Genomic DNA, 21,376 nt, shown 5'->3' on the forward strand with positions numbered 1-21,376 from the left:
AAATTGGTGGTACGAGAGGCCGGGGTATTACAAATAAAAAAAAACAATGAGCGACAACATAAATATAAAAAATATCAATATAGACTACCAGATTTAATAATAGTTGAAGATAAATAATGCACACTCGTAATTAAGTTTTATTAATTGAATGAATGATAATAATCCACAATATATAAAATGTAGCAAACATCTTCTGTTGAGAGTAATAACTTTAGTTAGGCAAGGGATCCTCCCACACCACCATGGATCTTCATACACCATTTTTTGTCCTATGCTGCTCGTATAGGGCTATACGGTCGTATAGGACCTGAATCGTGTCAGAGGTTGTTTGCCATCATTTATTGTGTCTCGTATAGGCCTATACGGGTCGTATAGACACTTATTTTTAAAATAAAATGATGACCACATATACAATATATGTGATTTATACGGGTCGTATTTGGCTTGTTTATAGACACTTTTTTTTAAAAAAATGATGACCATATATACAATATATGTGATTTATACGGGTCGTATTTGGTTCATTTATCCTAACGGGTTTAAATGTTCAGCTCAAGCTTAGCTCGTCAAAAGCTCATGACTGTGTAGGCATATTTGTTGCTTACATATAATAAAAATTTGATGTTTTTTTAACATCTAGTTAGCATACATTAAAATAAAAATGCACCCCAAAATTTGAGGTTTTTTTAACTCGTTTTCCGGCAGCGATTAAGTGTAACACCCTTGGCAAACACAACATCGTCCCACTCTTAGGCAAATCCCACATCGGCCGTGGACAAGAGAGATCCTTGGTTCATAAGTAAATGTCCTGCCTCTTCAATCACCAACACGTTTTGGGCAACCAAAAACAAATCCGTGAGCTCTTCGTGGGCAGAGCGGACAATATTGGTGGTGCGAGGGGCGGGGTGTTACAGGTGGTATTAGATCCACTCTTGTGCCGTTCGGGATGATGGGACATGCCTCATCGAGGACGATGAGTCCAAAGGGGGGGTTGTTTGTAACACCCTTGGCAAACACAACATCGTCCCACTCTTAGGCAAATCCCACGTCAGCCGTGGACAAGAGAGATCCTTAGTTCATAAGTAAATGTCCTGCCTCTTCAATCACCAACGCGTTTGGGGCAACCAAAAACAAATCCGTGAGCTCTTCGTAGGCAGAGCGGACAATATTGGTGGTGCGAGGGGCGGGGTGTTACATTAAGGCAGTCTGAATGATTCTACAAATGTTTTCTATACGGTCGTATAGCCCTATACGACCGTATAGCTTTTATGGTTTTGTCTGAATGCAATACGAGACATTTAATGCCTATACGGTCGTATAGGCTGCAAAAAGCTGTTTTTTTATCCCATTGTCAGGCATGTGTACCCTATACGACCGTATAGGCCTATACGAGCCGTATAGGCATGTGGGGGTGGTGTGGGAGGATCACATCCCCTTTAGTTATATGCCTATGTTATATTGTTTTAGTGTTCCATAAACATTTTAAATAGATGGACATTACAAACATTAAAGAGAAAACATAAACAACATATCTTGTAGTATCGAATAAGAAAAATATCAATTAACTTGAAACGTCATAAAATATTAGAAAATGAGCATTGAAAAATGTATATAGAAAATTCAATATTATGTATGAGTGAATAATAATTCTTCATATTATAAGAAATGCAATTCCGGAATGATTAATTTAGTAAACCAGGAATTTTTTTATTAGTATATGTAAGGAAGTGCATTAAATACAGATATTATAAAATATCATAATTTATTTTCGTACATGGTAAAAATGGAAATTTGTTTAAAAAATAGTACCGTTAATTTAGCGGGACAAGAAAATTAATTGATTGACTTATCAAGCTTGGAGTATATTATTTTGTAATTTAAAATATTGTATGAGTTAAACAAAAATTTTTATAAATAAATTAATTAAGCATATAAAAAAATCCATAACAATCATATTAAAATCTAGTGTTCCATTCTGAGGTATGTTCTTGGCTTTGATATCATCAAAGGTAGCAAACGACAATCCATAAAGGTGACCTTTAAACTCATCGCAAATCGAAAGACGAGTTTCTGATGTGAAACATAGCTTGTGTGGGCTGTCAACATAACGGTATGTTGACAGATTTGCACCAAGTGAAGGTTTTCGAACAATCAATGACCGATTCTCAGCTAGCCAAACATCATGTTACGGTATGCAAGCTTTCCTTACATATGCCTGCATTCTATGACCCTGTTACATTATTAATAAGACAAACATTATAACAATTAATTTTATATAATGAGGAAGAAATATAAACAATTATAGTTGTATATAATAATACCATATCATCTTGTAAAATCATTTCTATGGTCCAGTCCTCTCCTGGTTTATTGTTATCCTTCAAACTGCATAGTCTGAGTATACGAACCTTCAGTACACAATCGTTGTTCGAAACATCCAAGCCGTTGAACATGGTAATGTTTATTATGCTTCCATGTTGTTATGTAACAAATAAAAAATTCAAGCAAAGATTCAAGATTCATTAATTAACTTTTAGATGAGTTAAAAAAAATTATCCGTATGAAAGAAAATGAAAAACCTTGACAATGATACAAATATGAATCGAAGAGTAAGTGTAAGGCCCCGTTACCGGTAGCCCTACTTTGGTGTTGGATTTACTCATAAACGCAGTTCTAAATATAAGAGCTAATTAAAACATTTGCGAAACATTAAAACATTCAATAAACATTACATATAAATCCATAACTTGTCATAATAAAACATATTGTCTTTCCATTCGATTATAAATACTAAAACGTCTTTAAGTCTTCAGATGCCAGACTCTTATTCTTCTGCCATGTGCCATCGCTCAAGCCAGCCGTCTCATTCTACTCACCTGCGTGCATACTAAAAGTCAGCTACGCTGAGTGAGTTCTAGTTAATCACATAACTTACTTTACATACACATACACGTGCCCGTAGGTACGCATTACACACTTAACCTGTCCATCAATCTTTCATACACATACATACCTAACCGTACGTTATAAAGAGCATTCACCCTACATACCTCGGATATTGTTAGGGTCCGGTGCCCTCCATCCTCGGATATTATTAGGGTCTGGTGCCCTTCATCATCGGATATTATTAGGGTCCGGTGCCCTTCATCCTCGGATATTATTAGGGTTCGGTACCCTTTCTTCCATACATTTTTAACATACTTTTCTATATACATAATCATAAGTTTCATACATACATCATTTATTCTTCATCTTACAACATACATATAACATCAACCATTTCCTGGCAATACATGCAATTCCGAAGATCGTTCATGTATCGACAAGAAACCATTCATACATTTCACATAATACATATATGGCATACACTTATCACTTAGGATAAGTGTATTAACTAATCACATCGAGTATGCACACAGCCCCGAAAACATAAAAAGGAATGGGGCTAGAAACTCACCTGAAGTCGGTTACGTTCACCGTTAATGGTAATTCCTTTCTTGAGCTGTGCACGGCTAACTGTATAATATTTACATGTATCAATTAACTATTCTATCTCATATCACGTTTCTATTCTAATTATAACCCTCAATGGACGGGGGTCCGGGGGCAGCGCCCCTGGCAGCGGGGTCTAGGGGTGGCAGCCCCTAGCAGGGTCCAAGGGGCTGAGCCCCTGGTTGGGTTCGAGCTGATTCCACTGGTTCGCGACTAACGGAGTACTAACTCCGTTAGGTAAAAGCTGATGTGTCGTCCTAGTTGTCAAAAACAAGTTTTGTTATCAAACCCATCTCCCCAATCGACGTCGGAAAACTCATTCCCGGACAAACCAATCTCCGATAACGATTTAAAAAATGTAAAAATCTCTGGCGGGATTTTCCCACTAATTCGATTATTATTAATATAAAGCTTTTCGAGATTGAATAGTAATCCAACGTCGCCGGAGAGTTTATTGGAGTCAAGAAACAAGTGGGTGAGACGTGAACGTTGGCCGAACTCCGGTGGGATCCGACCCGATAAATATTTAAGGTTGCTGAGATCAAGTAGTTGTAGAAATGTGAGGTTATAGAGAGAAGGAGAGAGAGAGAGTACCGGAGAGTGACGTGTCGAGGATGAAATCGTCACCGGAGATGAGGCCAGAGAGGGAGACGTTGACAACTCTGCCGACGAAGTTGCAGGTAACGCCGACCCATGATATGCAGCAGTCGGTTTGAGGTGTTGTAAGGCCCCGTTACCGGTAGCCCTACTTTCGTGTTGGATTTACTCATAAACGCAGTTCTAAATATCAGAGTTAATTAAAACATTCGCGAAACATTAAAAACTTTCATAAAACATTTCGTAACAATCCAAAACTTGTCTTAAACAAACAACTTGTCTTTCAAAAACAAAGTAATTAAAACATATCACGTCTTGGGCCTTCTGATGCCAGCCTCTTATTCAATGCCACGTGTCTCCTCAAGCGAGCTGCCTCATCCTACTCACCTGCGTGCATACTAAAAGTCAGCTACGCTGAGTGAGTTCTAGTTAATCAAACATTATACAATACACATAAACGTATATTCTTTCAATCATACTTTCATACTTTCTTTTGTACTAACTTGCTTTCATATCTTACGTTATAAAGAGCATTACGCCCTACATTCCTCGAGTATTATTAGGGCTCGGTACCCTCCTTCCTCGAGTATTATTAGGGCTCGGTACTGTTAGGATTAAACGCACACACGAAACTGAACACGACACACGAAAGCAGTAAACGAACACGAGGATTTAACGTGGTTCGGTCTAAACTGACCTACGTCCACGGGTGGCAACTAGGTATATCTTTATTGAGTGACAAATATTACAAGTACATAATGTTGTTTATATAGAGACAGAACTAGGGTTAGTAAATTATTATGCAAGAAATCTAAACCGGGCCGGGCTTGGGCCCGACCGCCCACACCCGTCTCCTCTTTTGACTTCATATAATAAACCGGGCCAACAAGGCCTACGAACCCAACAATCTCCCACTCGGAGGCCTTGAGTACTCTCGTCTGCACTCCTGATTGTACTTCTGTAATCTGAACATTAAACTTCTTCTAGTTGCCACCGCCTTCTCATCAATTAACCTGAAGGCCCGTTGAAGCTCCCCGGAGCTCCAACACGTCAGTCACGGCTGAAACTACCCCTGACCCATTCTCTGTCCCTACCGGCTCCCACTGTAACGAACTACCGGATCCTGAGATAACCTGAGAACAAACACTCTCCATATTCAGCAAGTAATTCATTGGAGAGACTTTTACAGCTGGAATACTGGTTTTCTTAATCCACTGTCGACCTGGAACTGTAACTGAAACACGACCTGTGCTCCCATTGTCACGATGTCCCCCAACTGATTTAACCTTCCTAGCTCGTTCATCCTGAATCTTCACTTTGGCTCTGGGTTTGTTACTTGCAAAACGAACCTTCTTCTGCCCACGAGATTCTGTGAACCGGATTTTGTCTTTCACCAAAACTGGATCCACTCCTTTCGGTGACATATCGACCATATACAACGAACCCATTTTCTTGCCACGAGCAACCACGAGATTCCCTTTGACTACTTTCCACTGCCCATTCCCGAACTTAACATCGTGCCCTTGGTCATCCAACTGCCCAACTGAAATCAAACGTTTCTTCAAACTTGGAATAACCCTCACGTCTTTCAAAGTCCAAGAAGTACCGGCTGAAGTTATCAAATCAACGTCTCCCATACCCGTAACCTCTAAAATATCATCATTCGCTAGTCGAACCTTTCCAAAATCCCCAAATTTAAGATTCTTCATCGTTTCACTACAGTGAGTGGCATGAAACGATGCACCAGAATCCATCACCCAAGCATCAACGCTACTCTCAACACTACAAACCAAAGCCTCATCACTACTGACCCCGTCATCTGTGTCGTCTTCTGTAACGTTCACCTCTTTCTTACCATTCGGACACTGATTCCTGAAGTGTCCTTTCTCTTTACAACCCCAACATTCAATATCCTTACGAGTCTTAGACTGACTCCTCTTCTTGCTCCCACTGCCTCGCTGTTTTCTCCTGCCTCTACCTTCTGTGACTAGCATATTGCCTGATGATTCACCTGAACTTCTGCGTCTTGAATCTTCTCCCAGAATCAGATCTCGAATCCCATCGAAAGTAATATTTGTAGACGAACTACAAACTGCAGTCACTGTTTGCGACCAACTGTCGGGCAAAGAGGATAATAACAAGAGGCCTTGAACTTCATCATCAAACTTAATGTCAACTGACACTAAGCGGGACAAGATCGAATTAAGATTATTGATATGAGTTGTAACTGACCCACCCTCTTTCATTCTTGTTGTCACTAGCTCTCGGATAAGATAGACTTTATTCGCTGCCGAAGGCTTCTCTTACATGTTGGATAGTGCGTCCATCATACCACGGGCTGTGGTTTCTTTCATGACGTTAAACGCCACATCTTCCGACAACGACAATGTAATACAAGCCCTAGCTTTCTTGTCTAACTTCTTCCAATCTGCTTCTGACAACTTTTCTGGTTTTTCATCCTCAAACACTACATCCAAGTCTTTCTGACAAAGTAGTGTCTCAATCTGCATCTTCCACCAACCGAACTTCTGTCCGTCAAACTTCTGTATCGAAACCTTTCCGTCTTCTGCCATGGCAATGACTAAAACGAAAAACTGGATAAAACAGAGACAGACACAGCAACACGAGCCTGAACTTAACGACTGTTCTACTGAACTCTGTTAAAAATCAACCTATTTAAACCACAGCGGAAATACGAACTGTAAATCAGAAACTGAAATTTTAAACTGAAACGATAAAACCTGACAAACGCGGTTGGCAACTGGTTATCCGTTTCTTTAACGCTTCTTCTGACTTGACAACTGTTTTTCAACAAAAATAGGATCTTGATTCAAACTTTCATGTCTCGTACTATGCTTCACCGGAGCTGATCAGAAATAAATGTGAGCTGCTGTTCCAAATATATATTTTTAGGCTTCCAAAAATATGTTAACTTGGGCCACTGCCCTAGTTACGGCCAAAAAAAAAAAAGAACAAACACCAAATTTTGGTGAACAAATGCTCCAAGCCAAGAAATTAAGCTTCTGGTCAAAGAGTGGTCACGCCACTTTCTTCCCAACAAAAAAGACAAAAAAACCTTATATTCAAACTCTTGCTATTTCTTGCAGAGATGCATGATGCTATGGATAATTGCTTTCGAAAAAAAACAGAACCCAACAACTACAACGAGCGCGACAGCGGCTGTTGTGGCGGCGAGAGTCGTACGGCGACGGCGGCGGCGGAACTCTAGCGCAGTAGGGTGGCGGCGGCGGCGTATACCCTAACGACAATCAGAAAACCGTAGCAGCGGCGGAACCCTAGCGCAGTAGGGTGGCGGCGGCTGGATGATTTGGCGGCGACTCGGCTGGTTCAACGTGTTCTTCGCGTGATCTGAACCTAAGCTCTAGATACCACTTGTTAGGATTAAACGCACACACGAAACTGAACACGACACACGAAAGCAGTAAACGAACACGAGGATTTAACGTGGTTCGGTCTAAACTGACCTACGTCCACGGGTGGCAACTAGGTATATCTTTATTGAGTGACAAATATTACAAGTACATAATGTTGTTTATATAGAGACTGAACTAGGGTTAGTAAATTATTATGCAAGAAATCTAAACCGGGCCGGGCTTGGGCCCGACCGCCCACACCCGTCTCCTCTTTTGACTTCATATAATAAACCGGGCCAACAAGGCCTACGAACCCAACAGGTACCCTCTTTCCTCGAGTATTATTAGGGCTCGGTACCCTCTTTCCTCGAATATTAGTAGGGTTCGGTTCCCTAGTTCTCGAATATTAGTAGGGTTCGATTCCCTCTTCGTTACCATACAACCATACATCATACCTCGAGTATTATTAGGGCTCGGTACCCTTTTCGTAACCATACAACCATACAACCATCATTTCCTTCTTTTATTAACTTTATCACGTTCATACACATAAGCATACATATCATACTTACCTTATATATAGCATTACAACCTGACAGTACGTGCAATATCCGAAGATCGTTCACGTACCATCAAGCAATCATTCATACATTTCACATTATTCACATAAGGCATACAGTTATCTCTTAGGATAAGCGTATTAACAAACATATTGAGTATGCACACATCCCCGAAACATAACACATAAATGGGGCTAGAAACTCACCTGGATCCTGTTACGCTCTCCGTTAATCGTTATTCCCTTCTTGAGCTGTGCACGACTAACTGTATAATATTTACATGTATCAATTAATTATCACTACTCATATCATCTTTCTAGTCTTAGCTACTACTCACAACGAACGGGGGTCCGGGGGCAGTGCCCCTGGCAGCGGGGTCTAGGGGCGGCAGCCCCTAGCAGGGTCCAAGGGGCAGAGCCCCTGGCTGGGGTCGAGCTGCCAGGTCAGCTTGGAAAAATTTTATTTCCATTAACTGTCGTAACACATTTTCCATTAGAAGTTTGAATCATTATTTAATTAGCTAACTTAAAAAGTTTAAGGACTTCTTTGCATTAATCCATTCTTTTCTAAGTCCAGGGACTGTTTTTGTCATTCCATTAAACTTCTAATTCGTTACTGGTTCATAACGGATTGGCTTATCTTAGCGAACTGGTCATTGTAGCGAATTGAACCCTCTAACGAACTGGTCCTTTAACGAATCAGTCCAGGTAACGAATTGGACCTTCTAATTCGTTATCTCCTTGACGAATGGCTATAACGAATCGGGGGTTAATTCGTTATCTTTTCCTTAACGACTCTGGACGCGAACTAAGGCTAGTTCGTTATTCTTTCCTTAGCGAATCAGGTAGCGAATTGCTTCTAATTCGTCAATTACTCCCTAGCGAACTAGGGCTAGGTCAGGGAATGTCAGAACATTCCCTGACACCCCTAACCTCGTATTAACTTTTCCGGCGCCGCCAATGCCGGAAAGCCGCCGGAAAACCGCGAACACGTCGGAAAATTGGGTTTTAACTCGTTTTTCACCGTTTTTCGTCTCGTTCGATCCAGATCTGAGCTAGGGTGACCCCTAAGCTCATCATAGGTTCGGTTTATACCCGATTCCACCCGGATCTCGTGACTTAAATGGTTTAACGGTGTCGGCTCGTCGTTTTGTGACTATATCTAACGGGTTTAGCTCATACAATATTAAACCATCATTACCTCGGGTCGGTGCTCGGTTTCCTTCTTGGTTTCGGCTAGAGAAAATGGAAGAACTAGAGAGAGATCTTAAGTGTGTGTTTTGGGTGGTGTATGGAATATGTGTAGAATGAGGAATTAAGTGATGATTAGTGGTACTTATATTTAGGGGTCATGGGCTTAAGCCCATGGTATTTCCTTCTTCTTTCATACCCCAAGTCCATAACCCATATTCATTTACCCAACACTAGCCCAACTCATATTCTATTTATCTAAACCGATAACGACCCACTATAAAATAGACGAAGTTTATTTTATTAATATAACCGAAAGTAGGATGTTACAGTAAGTAAGTGAGAAGTGTGTGAATCTCTTTATTCTGGTTATAGTATATATAGATAAACAGTATTTGTTAGAAAGTTTGAATTGTTAAAAAAAAGGAAATGTCTAAATACAATTAATTTAGGGAGTACAATCAGGGATTTCAAAAAATTTAATTGATATTGATATAAACATTAATTTTGCTACTAATAAATATAGTAAAATTAAAGAATATATTAGGGATTTGTATAATAACTGATTAATATATATAGTAAATTTGCAGAATGTAATTAGGGATTTATTTTTAACAAAATCATAATAACTCATAAGTCATAACTGATATAAATTCAATTATATTATAATAATGTTTACAAAATTAGACATTAAGTTGACTACGAATTCAAATTGATATAAATTCAATTATATTATAATTAATGTTTACAAAATTAGACATTAAGTTAACTACGAATTCAAATTCTGATTTTGAAAAATTGTTAGGTATTATTAATGATATGAATCAATAAAAATCAAAATACTATAATTGTAATTTGAAATCAATTACACATTAAAAATTTAACAAATACCATAATTGAAAATTGGAATCAATGACACATTAAAAATTAAAAATTTAACATTTAACATATAATGTAATTGAAATCTGGAATGAATTATACATTAATTATTAACCATAGGAAACATAGGAATTATCAATTAAAAATATCAATTAACATTAACAATTAAAATTAAGAATTAAATGTTATCCTAACAGTATAAAATACTAACATAGGATAGTTAACATATTATCCTAACAATATAAAATACTAACCAGAAAAAACATCGATTGACGGTAAAACAACCATCGAAATGAAGATCTGATTAAAAGTCGGCATGGATCTACTCATCGATTGACGGAAATCATTTCCGGGATGTAATTGAGTATTCCGTTTATTGTCGATTGCCCTTATTTAGACGAACGACGATGTCAATTGAATATGTCGGATCTAATCAAATCATTGTCCGATTGACATAAAATAATAGCCGATTGTATGGAGGATTTTGTTGATTAGGTAAGGTTGAGTATGAAGGAAATGGTGTAATGAAGTTGAAAGAATTGAAACTTGGAAACCGGTATTATTATTGACTTAAATGAATACATTAAGTATTTTAATTATTAGGAATAGAATTTATTTTTAAATGGTAAGAAAAATAGAGAAGTGCAAGATAATTTTGGAATGAAATGTAATCTTTCAATAGGAAAGGGGCATATGGAGGCAAACTAATTTGGTTTAATAGTATAGTAGGATGTTAAATGAAAATAGTTTTTGTAAGAAAGTTGTAGAAAGTTTACAACCAGATGTTTTTGTAGCAATTTTGTAAGAAAAGTTGTTGGAAAATGGTTGAAAACGATTTTCAAGCATGTGTTTTTCCAACGCAACTTTTTGTTGGAAAACTGTTAGAAACTGGATTTTTCAATAAATTTCCTATGAATTCAATTATAGAAAAACATCTCTTTTTCTAGTAGTGCAAACTGGAACACTTTTTGAAACAAAAACTAACATTTGTGAACCAATAAACATTGCATCATGACATCTTATGATAAGATAGACTAAGTTTTACAACGAAGTCATATCTTAAAATTAAAATTGAATTATATAACTAAATAAACTGTTGATTTAATGAAATCCACTATTCATGTGTTTTACGATTTTACATATAAAGGTGGAAATAAGGAGAGACATGTTAAGAGTCAAACATGTTTAATTTGGATGAAGAAATTTAAGTTCGCTAACATGTTATAATAATACTTTTAATTTATTAATATTTGAGTTATATAATCTTTATATAAGTTTCTCTAAATCTAACTATCTATATAATTCCCTACCATGAAATCCTATGTGTCGATCTCGGGTTAATCCCCCATTCTCTAGAGCCACCAGATTCAGATTGCTTGATTTCTAAATGGAAGCTTCTCATTTATTTGACCCGAATTCACGGGTATGGGTCTTACCAAACCCGGATAGTCTTTAAATGGGTTATAACATCTCATATATTTATGAAACTCTTTCATAATCAAACAATAAATTTTACGGGTCATGGGTCTCACCAAACCTGGATAACTCCTATACGGGTTAACATCTCATTATTTGAGAAATAACAGTAATTTACACGGGTTATGGGTCTTACCAAACTCGGATAGTCTTTAAATGAGTTATAAGATCTCATTTATTGGTAAACACTATCATTAAACCCTAATTTAATTTATCTCCTATACATGTTCTCTGTTGCTGCTCTATCATCTTCATCGCTGGTTAACTTCCGATACTACCCACCATTGTCAACTACATTAACATCCCCTTTTTCATTAGACAAATATTTGTGTTCATGTTTGCTCATTTAAAAAAAATCAACATGCTCGTGTCCGTTAATGTTTGTTCATTAAAAATCTAAAAAACCTACACATCTCAATTGAAAAGAATAAAACGCTAAAAAATTATAATAACAAACTAATATACACATATTAAATTAAAACTAAACTACGTTAAAAAATAAAATAGATCATCATAAAATAGCAAAACGATTAAAACAAAAATTTGAATAAACTCCCGTAATACGGGAGGATTAAACTAGTAATAAGATATTAGACTATCTAAGTATTTGGTTCACCAGATTTATTCATATCAATCCGACATTCTTTTAGTTGATTGTTAGTTTTCTTCGGATATGGCATCCGTAGGTTATCACCTAAGAATATATGCTGATTTTTTGTTTTTAACCTTTATATGTATTTTTTGAGTCTTTTCACTAGATTCTTTTTCTAATCATTGACGGATTCAATCCATTGGCAATAGTTATTTGTGTAACGACACAATGTAATGTTTTACCTTTTAATTACAATTCATCGTACAATATTTGAAGAACACAAATGATGAAATTAAGAAAAGAAATATGTATAGTTAGAATGGTGAACTAAAAAGATTTGTTGAATAGCATAATGTATTTTTTACTTTCTTTTTAACAAAACAAATAGTACTTGAACTCTTTAGTAACAAATCTTGTTACCATAAAAAATGGAAAGTGCTTTTTTGTGGTACACACCCGTAAGGCTGAGGGGTGTGGGGCTTCAACGGGGGCGCTAGAGCCCCTCTGCTCGCGCCCCCAGGCGCTAACACCACACCACCGGGGCGCTAGCGCGAAAAAACATGCAGGCGTGAGCCTGTTAGCGGGAGAAGAGAGAGAGATGAGCTTGTTGAATTTTAGAAAAAGAGCCGTTGGGCTCTTATTAAATTAAAAAAAAAAATTTTTTTCCTATATAATACCCCATTTCATCCCATTTTTATACCACAACTTCAAACCTTCACCCAAAATCAATTCATCTTCTCAACTTTTTTTAAAAAAAATGGCTGGAAATTGGTACCCAAATCTTGATTCAGATTATATTGACGACGATTTATGGTCGTCACCGCACCAACCGATGTTTTATTCGGAGCCGCAAGAATCATCCGGCTTTCAACCATCCAACACACAACCGTCTCCTAACTTTGTTGTTCCGGAGACACAAGAATCACACGGTGAAGCTACGGGACCAAAAAGACGCGTCCATCGGAAAAAACAACTTGCAACGGACGGGTCGGGACCGGCTTCGACTCCGAGGACGAAACGGAAAGCCACTCCGTGGTCATCGGATGAGAAGGAAGCCTTGTGTCGGGCTTGGATAGTAATTTCTGAGGATCGGCGTTGCGGTAATTGTTTTAACGTTTTTAAAAATGATTTTTAATAAAAAAGTTAAATAAAAAAGTTAAATGGAAATCTAATTTATTTATTCATTTTGCAGCCGAATACCAAAAGAGCAAGATTTTTTGGACAAAGGTTAGAGAGACGTTCTACATGCTCGTTGGGAGTACAGAGCGGAACGCCGATATGATTTCGGGTCGGCGGTCCGAAATCAGAAAATTTGTCGGCTTGTTTACTAATCTTTTCAACAGGAACAGCGGTCGTATGAGACCAAGTGGCAGTGATGATTTGGCGGTTTACAATTTCACGGTCGAAGAGTGGAAGCAGGAGTGTTTGCGGAGGTATGGGATGGTGAAGACCTGGGACGATTTAAAGTTGTGGGAGAGGTTGAAAAGGTGTTCCAAGTGGGTTGAGCTGGTGGCGCCGGACGTTGATGCGGAAGTTGGGCCGAAACGGACTAAAACTAGTTCGTCTGGAGCGTATAGCACTTCAACCGGGTCGGATTGCCGCGTTGGATTCGACCTAAACATTGCGGAGGAGGAAACGTCTTCACCGCCGAGGAGGCGGCCATTGGGAAGGGACGCCAAGGGGAAAAAACCGGCTGAGGGGGAAGCCGTAAACATCGCCAATCTTGTTGAATCCCTCAATAAATTCAACAAAACCATGGAGATGGTCTCTAATGACAAAAAGGAAAAAAGTCAAATGAGAGATTTGGACTTTCTTACTAGAGACTTCAGTAACCTAAATCCGGTCGATCAAATGCTAATGGAAAAACAAAAGGAACGTATCCGAAAGAGGTTGATCGAAGAAGACCAAGCCGAAGAATAAGAAGAATGTTTTTTTTAGTACTTTAATTTTTATTTTATTTTTAGATATTAATGTGTTTTTTTTATTAATGTGTGTTTTTTTTAATAATTTATGAGTTTTTTTAATAATACGTTGTTTGAATATATTTATAAAAAAATAAAAAAAAATTCGCTGGAGCCCCTGCTGGAGCCCCTCCACACCAGGGCCAGGGGCTCTAACGGGGGCTCCAACACCCCCCTTATCCAGTTTCTCTCTCTTCCACACGTCATAATATTATTGGTTGGAGCCCCCATTAAAGCCCCCCACACCCCTCAGCCTAAAAGGAGACTCAACTAACTTACAAGTCATCTCAAATCTACCTTAACCAATGGCAAATTTAGGCCTACCCCTGTACCTCTAGGGTTACCTGTTTTCTAATTTTAGGGTTACACTTTTCCAATCCAAAAATCCATCAACCAACTTGCAATTACATGTTCCACTCCATAACTTACAAGTCAATAAAGAAACAAGACTCCTTTATAACTTATTTTATTTAAAGTTCATCTACCCATTTTCTCCCTTATTTCATACAATACAATACATCTTTAATTTCTTCACAATTCATACTCTCTCTCTCTCTCTCTCTCTCTCACATCTAAAGAAAGAAAGAACAACCTTTCCCTGGGTTTCTTCTAAGTTTTTGCCTCTTTTGTAAGGTTAAGTTTCTTTCTTGAACAACATCTTCTTGCAATACTTGACATATTTAGCTAAATAACTTATCTATTTTTGGTATTAATAATAATAATAAAAAAACTATCTTGATTCAAGATTTGATATGGTTTTTGAGTCTAGTGTTTGTTTCATAGATCTTGAAATCAACTGATCACATAAAGTTCTAACCGAATAACCCGAAAACCGAACCGATGAACACCCTTCATAATATGGGTTCTCACCCATATTAGTTGACTTGAACATGTGGTCTTAAAACTACTTCATTTTTATATAGGATATATTGAAGATGGTGAGAGGCAAGACTCAAATGAGGAGAATTGAGAATGCTACAAGTAGACAAGTGACCTTCTCTAAAAGAAGAAATGGTTTGCTGAAAAAAGCTTTTGAACTTTCTGTGCTTTGTGATGCTGAAGTTGCTTTGATCATCTTCTCTCCAAGAGGCAAACTTTATGAATTTGCAAGCTCAAGGTTTCATTTTGTTTAACTCAGTTTTCATATTTAATTTCTTGATTTTGATACTTGGGTTCTTTTCCTTTTATTGATTTTAACTTCCATTTAAAAAAAAGAGATTATATACTCAATGTATATATATGTGATATACTAAATAACACATAACAATTTTAAAGTAAATAAATGAAAAGAAAATCAAGATTTTGATATTTTCTTAGAATATAATTTTAATTTTTCTTCATTTTATGGATTTCAGTTACTTTTTTTTTAAATTATCTACTCAATGTATATATGTGTACATATACTTACATACACCACAATCTTAAACTAAAAAGTTGAAAAGAAAATCAAGATTTTGATCTTTTCTTGATTATAATATGCTCCTTATTATCCTTTTTATTAATTTAGTTTTAGGAATTTTGTCTTCCATAATCCCTTATAATTCAGTATTTTTTTTAAATATTATATATTATGATGCAATAATCAACACTAGAGTGTGGTTAACTTGATCTTGAGACAGAACCTAAACAAGACAACCAAGAGTTAGGGGAGATTGTTTAATATTAATTTTGCTAGAAACTTTTATTGGTTATATAATTATAACAAAATAATTGCTCTAATACCTTGAGAAAGGTGGAAAACTTTGTCACCTTCCAATGTTTCTACCAATACATAATTTTAAATTAAACAAATTGAAGATTCATTACATAAAACTAGGGATTGAGGTAAGCTGTTGTAGTGAGTGGATTTATATTTTTAGCCTTTAATAGATAATAAAAAAAGAAAAATACATGTAAATTAATATTTAATAATAAAAAAATTGTCTCTCATAATCTTCAAACTGATTGACTCATGTCTGGTCTCTTTTGATCACTTAACTTGAAATAGTCTGTTTAATATATTATCAAGCATGTCACAGCTTTAATTTGCTTTTCTCAGCTTACCATAAAAAGTATCAATTTATGACTACTGTACATTTGTATCTTTTTTTATCACTTTTATAATACAACATTTATGATATTTGTTTTTTTGGCAGTAAAGAATACCAGTAGTTGTATCATGTGTTTTTTCTTAAAAACTAAAAAACAAAATTGTAAAAAACAAGTACATGAAACCTTAAGAGGGACTTTATATGATATGAGTGAATTAGTTTAAAATGTTGTGGTTAATTTAAACTAATTTAATCTTTGTGAATAATTATAAAGCTCTCTTTTAGTTTTTGGTTCCCTAACTACCCTTACAAACATATCACTTTTTAGTGGTTGCAAGTTGCTGACCATTCAAGGAACCTTGGTTGTAGAGAATCTAGTAGACAAAGCTTAATTAACTTGGTTTTTCTTGGGAAATTTTTATTTTTATTTTTATTTTTTATAAAAAAAGTGGATTTTTAATCAAGAAACCTCATTTTAAATCGAGGGTTAGAAAACTTTAATTATTCAGGTCATGCGTAATGAGTCATTATAGAGACGGATAAAACCTCTATACCAAACTGCTGTATTTTCTAAACCAGACCCAAGGTTCAGCCCATCAGGAACCAAAACTGGGAAGCCCAAAAGAGAATAAAACAAAAGTAAGAAAGGAATTTACAAAGCCCCTACACCATCCGGGGGCTTTATGGGGCGCTTTAACTTATAAGGGCTTGAGTATTTATAGTTTTATACAATAAAGCTTATATGTGTATTTAAGTGGTAATGATTAAATGATCATTACACATGTTTTTATTTTTATTTTTACTAAAATTTACTAAAAACTGTGATGATGTTGATGTGGCGAAAAATGTCCATTAAGAAGCATTAACCGTTACACATGACCTTATTGAATAACAAATTTCTCATAAAGTGTTAAACAAGCACAAATATTGATAGGATTGGGCTGCAAACAAACACAATACAAAAACAAACTAAAGAAAATAAGAACACGAGAATTTACGTGGTTTGGTCTGGATTTGACCTACGTCCATCAGCTGCAACCTGGATATGTTTTATTTCTCTCTCTCTCTCTCTCTCTCTCTCTCTCTCTCTCTCTCTCTCTCTGAATTACAAATGCAAAGATTACAATGTATAGAGACTAATTAAGGGTTCTAACTTAGAGAATAAGAAAACTCATAATAAGCTTAAATAAAAGAGAATAAGGGCCGACCCATAAGCCTCCGTAGTCTTAAATCTATAGTCCATAGTCCAAACGCATGTCTAAACTCTTTTCAGTTAAGATTTACATATATGATCATATTATAACCTTCAAATACTTCTTTACATACATAATATATTCTTAAAACAATATCATGCTACAATTATTATTTATTCCCAATAAAACTTAAACATTTTGTATACTTTGATGGTTTTTGAATCCAATCAGCATGAAGGAGACTATAGAAAGATATAGAAGTCAAGTAAAAGATACTCAAACAGATACTTCAAGCGTAGAAGATGTTCAGGTTTATAAACTTAAAACATATTATCTATATATTAACCAACTTAATCTATTCTTTGACTTTTTTTTATTCAACTTAATTTGCAGCATTTGAAGAATGAAACTGCTCTCATGGCGAAGAAAGTAGAACTCCTAGAAGTTGCAAAAAGGTCCAAATTTAAGTTTTCATATCGTCTCATTATTACTCAACGGGATTTTTAACCAACCAGATTCTGTCATGTATCAATGGGGCGCTCGTTTTAAATGAAAAAAAGACATCTGACAAGATTTTTCTCGCTTCCAACGAGATTTTGTTGGACAAGTGGCAGAATCTAGTTAATTAAAAATCTCGTTAAGTAATGATAAAAAAGCGCTCGGTTGACGAGTTTTAGGGTGTGGGCGTTATGGGAACTAGTTGGTCAAATAGACATTTTATCGACATTGACCGGTCAAATGGACCTTTTGGCCACTTACAATTTTATGAATTGCATAACATAATGACTTCTTATATGCAATTTATATGTCTATGATTATTAAAAGTTCATTAGTTAAGATGTAACACTGATCTTACATTGATCAAAATGCAGGAAGCTTTTGGGAGAAGGTTTAGGATCAAGCACCATTGAAGATCTAGTTCGGATCGAACAACAGCTGGAAAGGAGTGTACGAATTATTCGAGCGCGCAAGGTTTTTATTTAACACTAACTACTTGTTTCCAAAAATGTTTTTCATTCCTTTTAGATATAGATTTTATTGTTTATTGTAGACTTAACATTTCTTTGTCAATTTTTTTAATGTTTTAGATGCAAGTTTACAATGAACAGATTGAGCAACTAAAGGCAAAGGTAATTGTTTTTAATTTTTTATTTACGTAAGGTTGTCATGTTCTCATTGGTTAGTCTAATTGTTTTTATATACATGACAATATTCAGGAGAAATTGCTAGCAGATGAAAATGCAATACTGACAGAGAAGGTTAGTAGTTTGTATACTAATATATTAAATTTTACAATCATACTTAAAAAGACTGGCTGTACGAACACCACTGACATTTATTCACACACCACTGGCTGTTCATACGGCCAGTATAACATTTTCCACATATCATGCAACTAATACAATATGAGAAAAATGTTTTTTGGACCCATATAAAAAAACTTTATATATGATTAAGTTGTCTTGATGTGATACTGGTGTGTAATGCAAAAGTCATACGACCAGTATAATCTCATACGGATCGTGTGATATGTGGCTTGTGGGTAGGGGTGAGCAAGAAACCGAAAAAACCGATCCGAAACCGGAAAAACTGAAAAATTCAAACTGAAACAAAAACCGACGGTTTGGTTTTATGTTTTTTTTGTAAAAACCGCACTAACGGTTCGGTTTTGGTTTTGCATGTAAAATAAACCGAAAAAACCGAACCGAACCGAATTCCTAAATTTTTGATTTTTTATATAGTTTATACGAATTTTATAATAAGTAACTCTTAATATTTTTTTATCAAATGTATAATAGTCTATTATTTTACAATTAACAAAATTATTTATACCTAAATTAATTATTTTTTGCCAACTTTTTTTTCGGCCTAAAATTTTAAGCTCAAATGGCAAAAACCGAAAAAACCGAAATCGAATCGAAACCAAAACGAAAACTGAAAAAAACCGAACGGTTTCAAAAACTCCAAAAATCGAAGTTTTGGTTTTCGGTTTGGCTGCACCACACACACACCCCTACTTGTGGGGATGGTGTATGTATAGTAGCACCCTGATTAGGTTAAATGTCTATAATAAAAAATGTTAAACTTCTCCATAACATAAATTTTCATGTCTTGCATTTTTCAGTGTCAAGTCCCGGAAGACCAAGTAACCGAAGAGACAAGGGTAGATATACGCCTTGTCGAAAATGGAGAGAATTCGGATGTGGAAACTGAACTATTCATTGGACCACCAGAGACAAGAACGAAGCAAAGATGGCCAAAGTAACCATCTAGTATATGCATATATACGTAGTACATATATTTATCTATCGATCGAGATTATGTTATGTTAACAAACAATATTAAGATGAATGTGCATGTCATTATGCTTGCAATTGTTGCTTTGCAACAAAATTTTCAATCTGGCAGAAGTCTTGAAATGAATTAGACTTTGTTAGCTGAAAGCACAAGTTACCTTTAATTATTATTTTGCTATTAAACAAAGTTTATTTAGTTATTGTACATATGACCATTAGCCATCTATGATAAAAATGTTTATGGTCACCTATTTTTTCTGATATTTAATGTAGTTAAGTTATATTCGGTTAATGGAGTGTTTCCCGTTTAGCATGTTCGAATATCAGGATATTCGAAAATGGGTGATCCGCTAGTCAAACTAGCGGATGCGGTGTTGTAAGACGAGAATTCAAGGTGACACGTTAGGATCCGCTAGTATGACTAGCGGATGTATTGTGACGTGGCTTAACTTCCACTTGGCATTGGTGAGGTGGCGAAAATGATTTGTATTCAGTTATTTGTACCAATGGTTATATGTAACCAGTCCATTAACTAATAACAGGGCCCATGAAGGCACGAATATATACAATTAATCATACACATGCTTAAAATACTAAAATGATTTGTTATTACCAAACATAATTTTTATGTAACTTAAACCAGCTCACTAACACATAAAAATGCTCATTAATACCGAAGACCGAAAACAATACAATTGATCATACATGTCTTTAACGTCAAAATAACTCGTTATATCCCATTACGATTTCAAATATTGTCATGTTTCGTCCTTTTATTACAACTTTAAACTTTAAACACTAATATAACAGTACCTTAGATTAGAGGTGCACACATAAACCAGTTAACCAACCCGAATATCCAAACCTGTTTGGAACCAAAGGTTTGGGACCGGTTTATTATTTTCAACCGATTCGGACTATAACCGAGCAAAAGCCAATCATAACTAGAGGTGCATAAGTCGTGTTTTGGAATCGGGTTCGTGTATGACCGGATATTGAAAAATCAGGAATTGGGCATACCCGGGTCAACTTCGGGTCCTAGTATAGTCTCTAAAAACAAACATTATGTACCTGGATTCGGTCCGGGTATCAGTGGCGGACCCAGGATTTTTTGCCAATGGGGTCCCATATTTTCGATGTTCAAATTTTTCGGGTCGGTCGTTGTTCAGGTCGGGTCGAGGCGAAGAACATAATAAAAAAATTTCTTTTCAATCATCACTACCTGAACGGGTCAAAATGGGTCGGGTTGACACATAAACACTTTGTTTTCCCTTTCTTAAACATTTTTGAGATAGAACCTAGATCCACCCTTTCATAAGCATGTGTTGAAAACCATTAACTTAAACTAGTGAAAAATAAAACTGATATTTTAAAGTGTTTGAATGTTTCTAAAGAAAACCATGCATAAAGTTTAAAACAATGATATGTATTTTAGAGGTGTTTGAATGTTTCCAAAGTTATCATTGCAACATTAGCAATCAAATGATTGATTAACACTAAAAATTAACACAAAAAACCAAAAACTGAGCCTTGTAAGACTTGAACCCATGACCTTTCAAAGATAAAACAAGGGACTTTCCACCAGACCACATCAACATTAATAGTATGGGTTCCAAGTATTAAATCTTATGGGGTCCTAAAAAAATTTAATATACCGCTTCTAATAAATTTTTAAAAAACATTGGTGTCCCGGGACCCCGATCCACACTATGTGGGTCCGCCCCTGCCGGGTATA

The 21,376-nt window shown here is 36.0% G+C and overlaps 1 protein-coding gene across 2 annotated transcripts; it reads left to right on the top strand.

Moving 5' to 3' along the window:
* Positions 1–15,029: 15,029 nt before the first annotated feature.
* Positions 15,030–19,858, top strand: LOC143536290 (MADS-box protein SOC1-like). Of its 2 annotated transcripts, none has more exons than XM_077030323.1 (7): positions 15,030–15,238; positions 17,576–17,654; positions 17,738–17,799; positions 18,217–18,316; positions 18,433–18,474; positions 18,562–18,610; positions 19,470–19,858. In XM_077030323.1, the coding sequence occupies exons 1-7, from the start codon at positions 15,057–15,059 to the stop codon at positions 19,556–19,558; spliced, it is 603 nt and encodes a 200-aa protein (XP_076886438.1). In that variant the 5' UTR covers positions 15,030–15,056; the 3' UTR covers positions 19,559–19,858. The 2 variants fall into 2 exon arrangements, with proteins under 2 accessions (XP_076886438.1, XP_076886437.1); XM_077030322.1 differs by having other exon boundaries at positions 18,562–18,603; positions 19,470–19,853.
* Positions 19,859–21,376: the final 1,518 nt, after the last annotated feature.

Source organism: Bidens hawaiensis, unplaced genomic scaffold (assembly GCF_021521415.1).
Source record: "Bidens hawaiensis isolate Kalapana, Puna unplaced genomic scaffold, B.hawaiensis_p1.1 tig00010780_1, whole genome shotgun sequence".
NCBI lineage: Eukaryota > Viridiplantae > Streptophyta > Magnoliopsida > Asterales > Asteraceae > Bidens > Bidens hawaiensis.

What these genes read in the sequence shown, in the direction of transcription:
- LOC143536290 (XM_077030322.1), top strand. Translation starts at nt 15,057, where the DNA reads ATGGTGAGAGGCAAGACTCAAATGAGGAGAATTGAGAATGCTACAAGT. An exon ending in TATGAATTTGCAAGCTCAAG is followed by an intron (nt 15,239 to 17,575) that starts GTTTCATTTTGT and finishes GAATCCAATCAG; the next exon opens with CATGAAGGAGACTATAGAAA. An exon ending in TTGAGCAACTAAAGGCAAAG is followed by an intron (nt 18,475 to 18,561) that starts GTAATTGTTTTT and finishes GACAATATTCAG; the next exon opens with GAGAAATTGCTAGCAGATGA.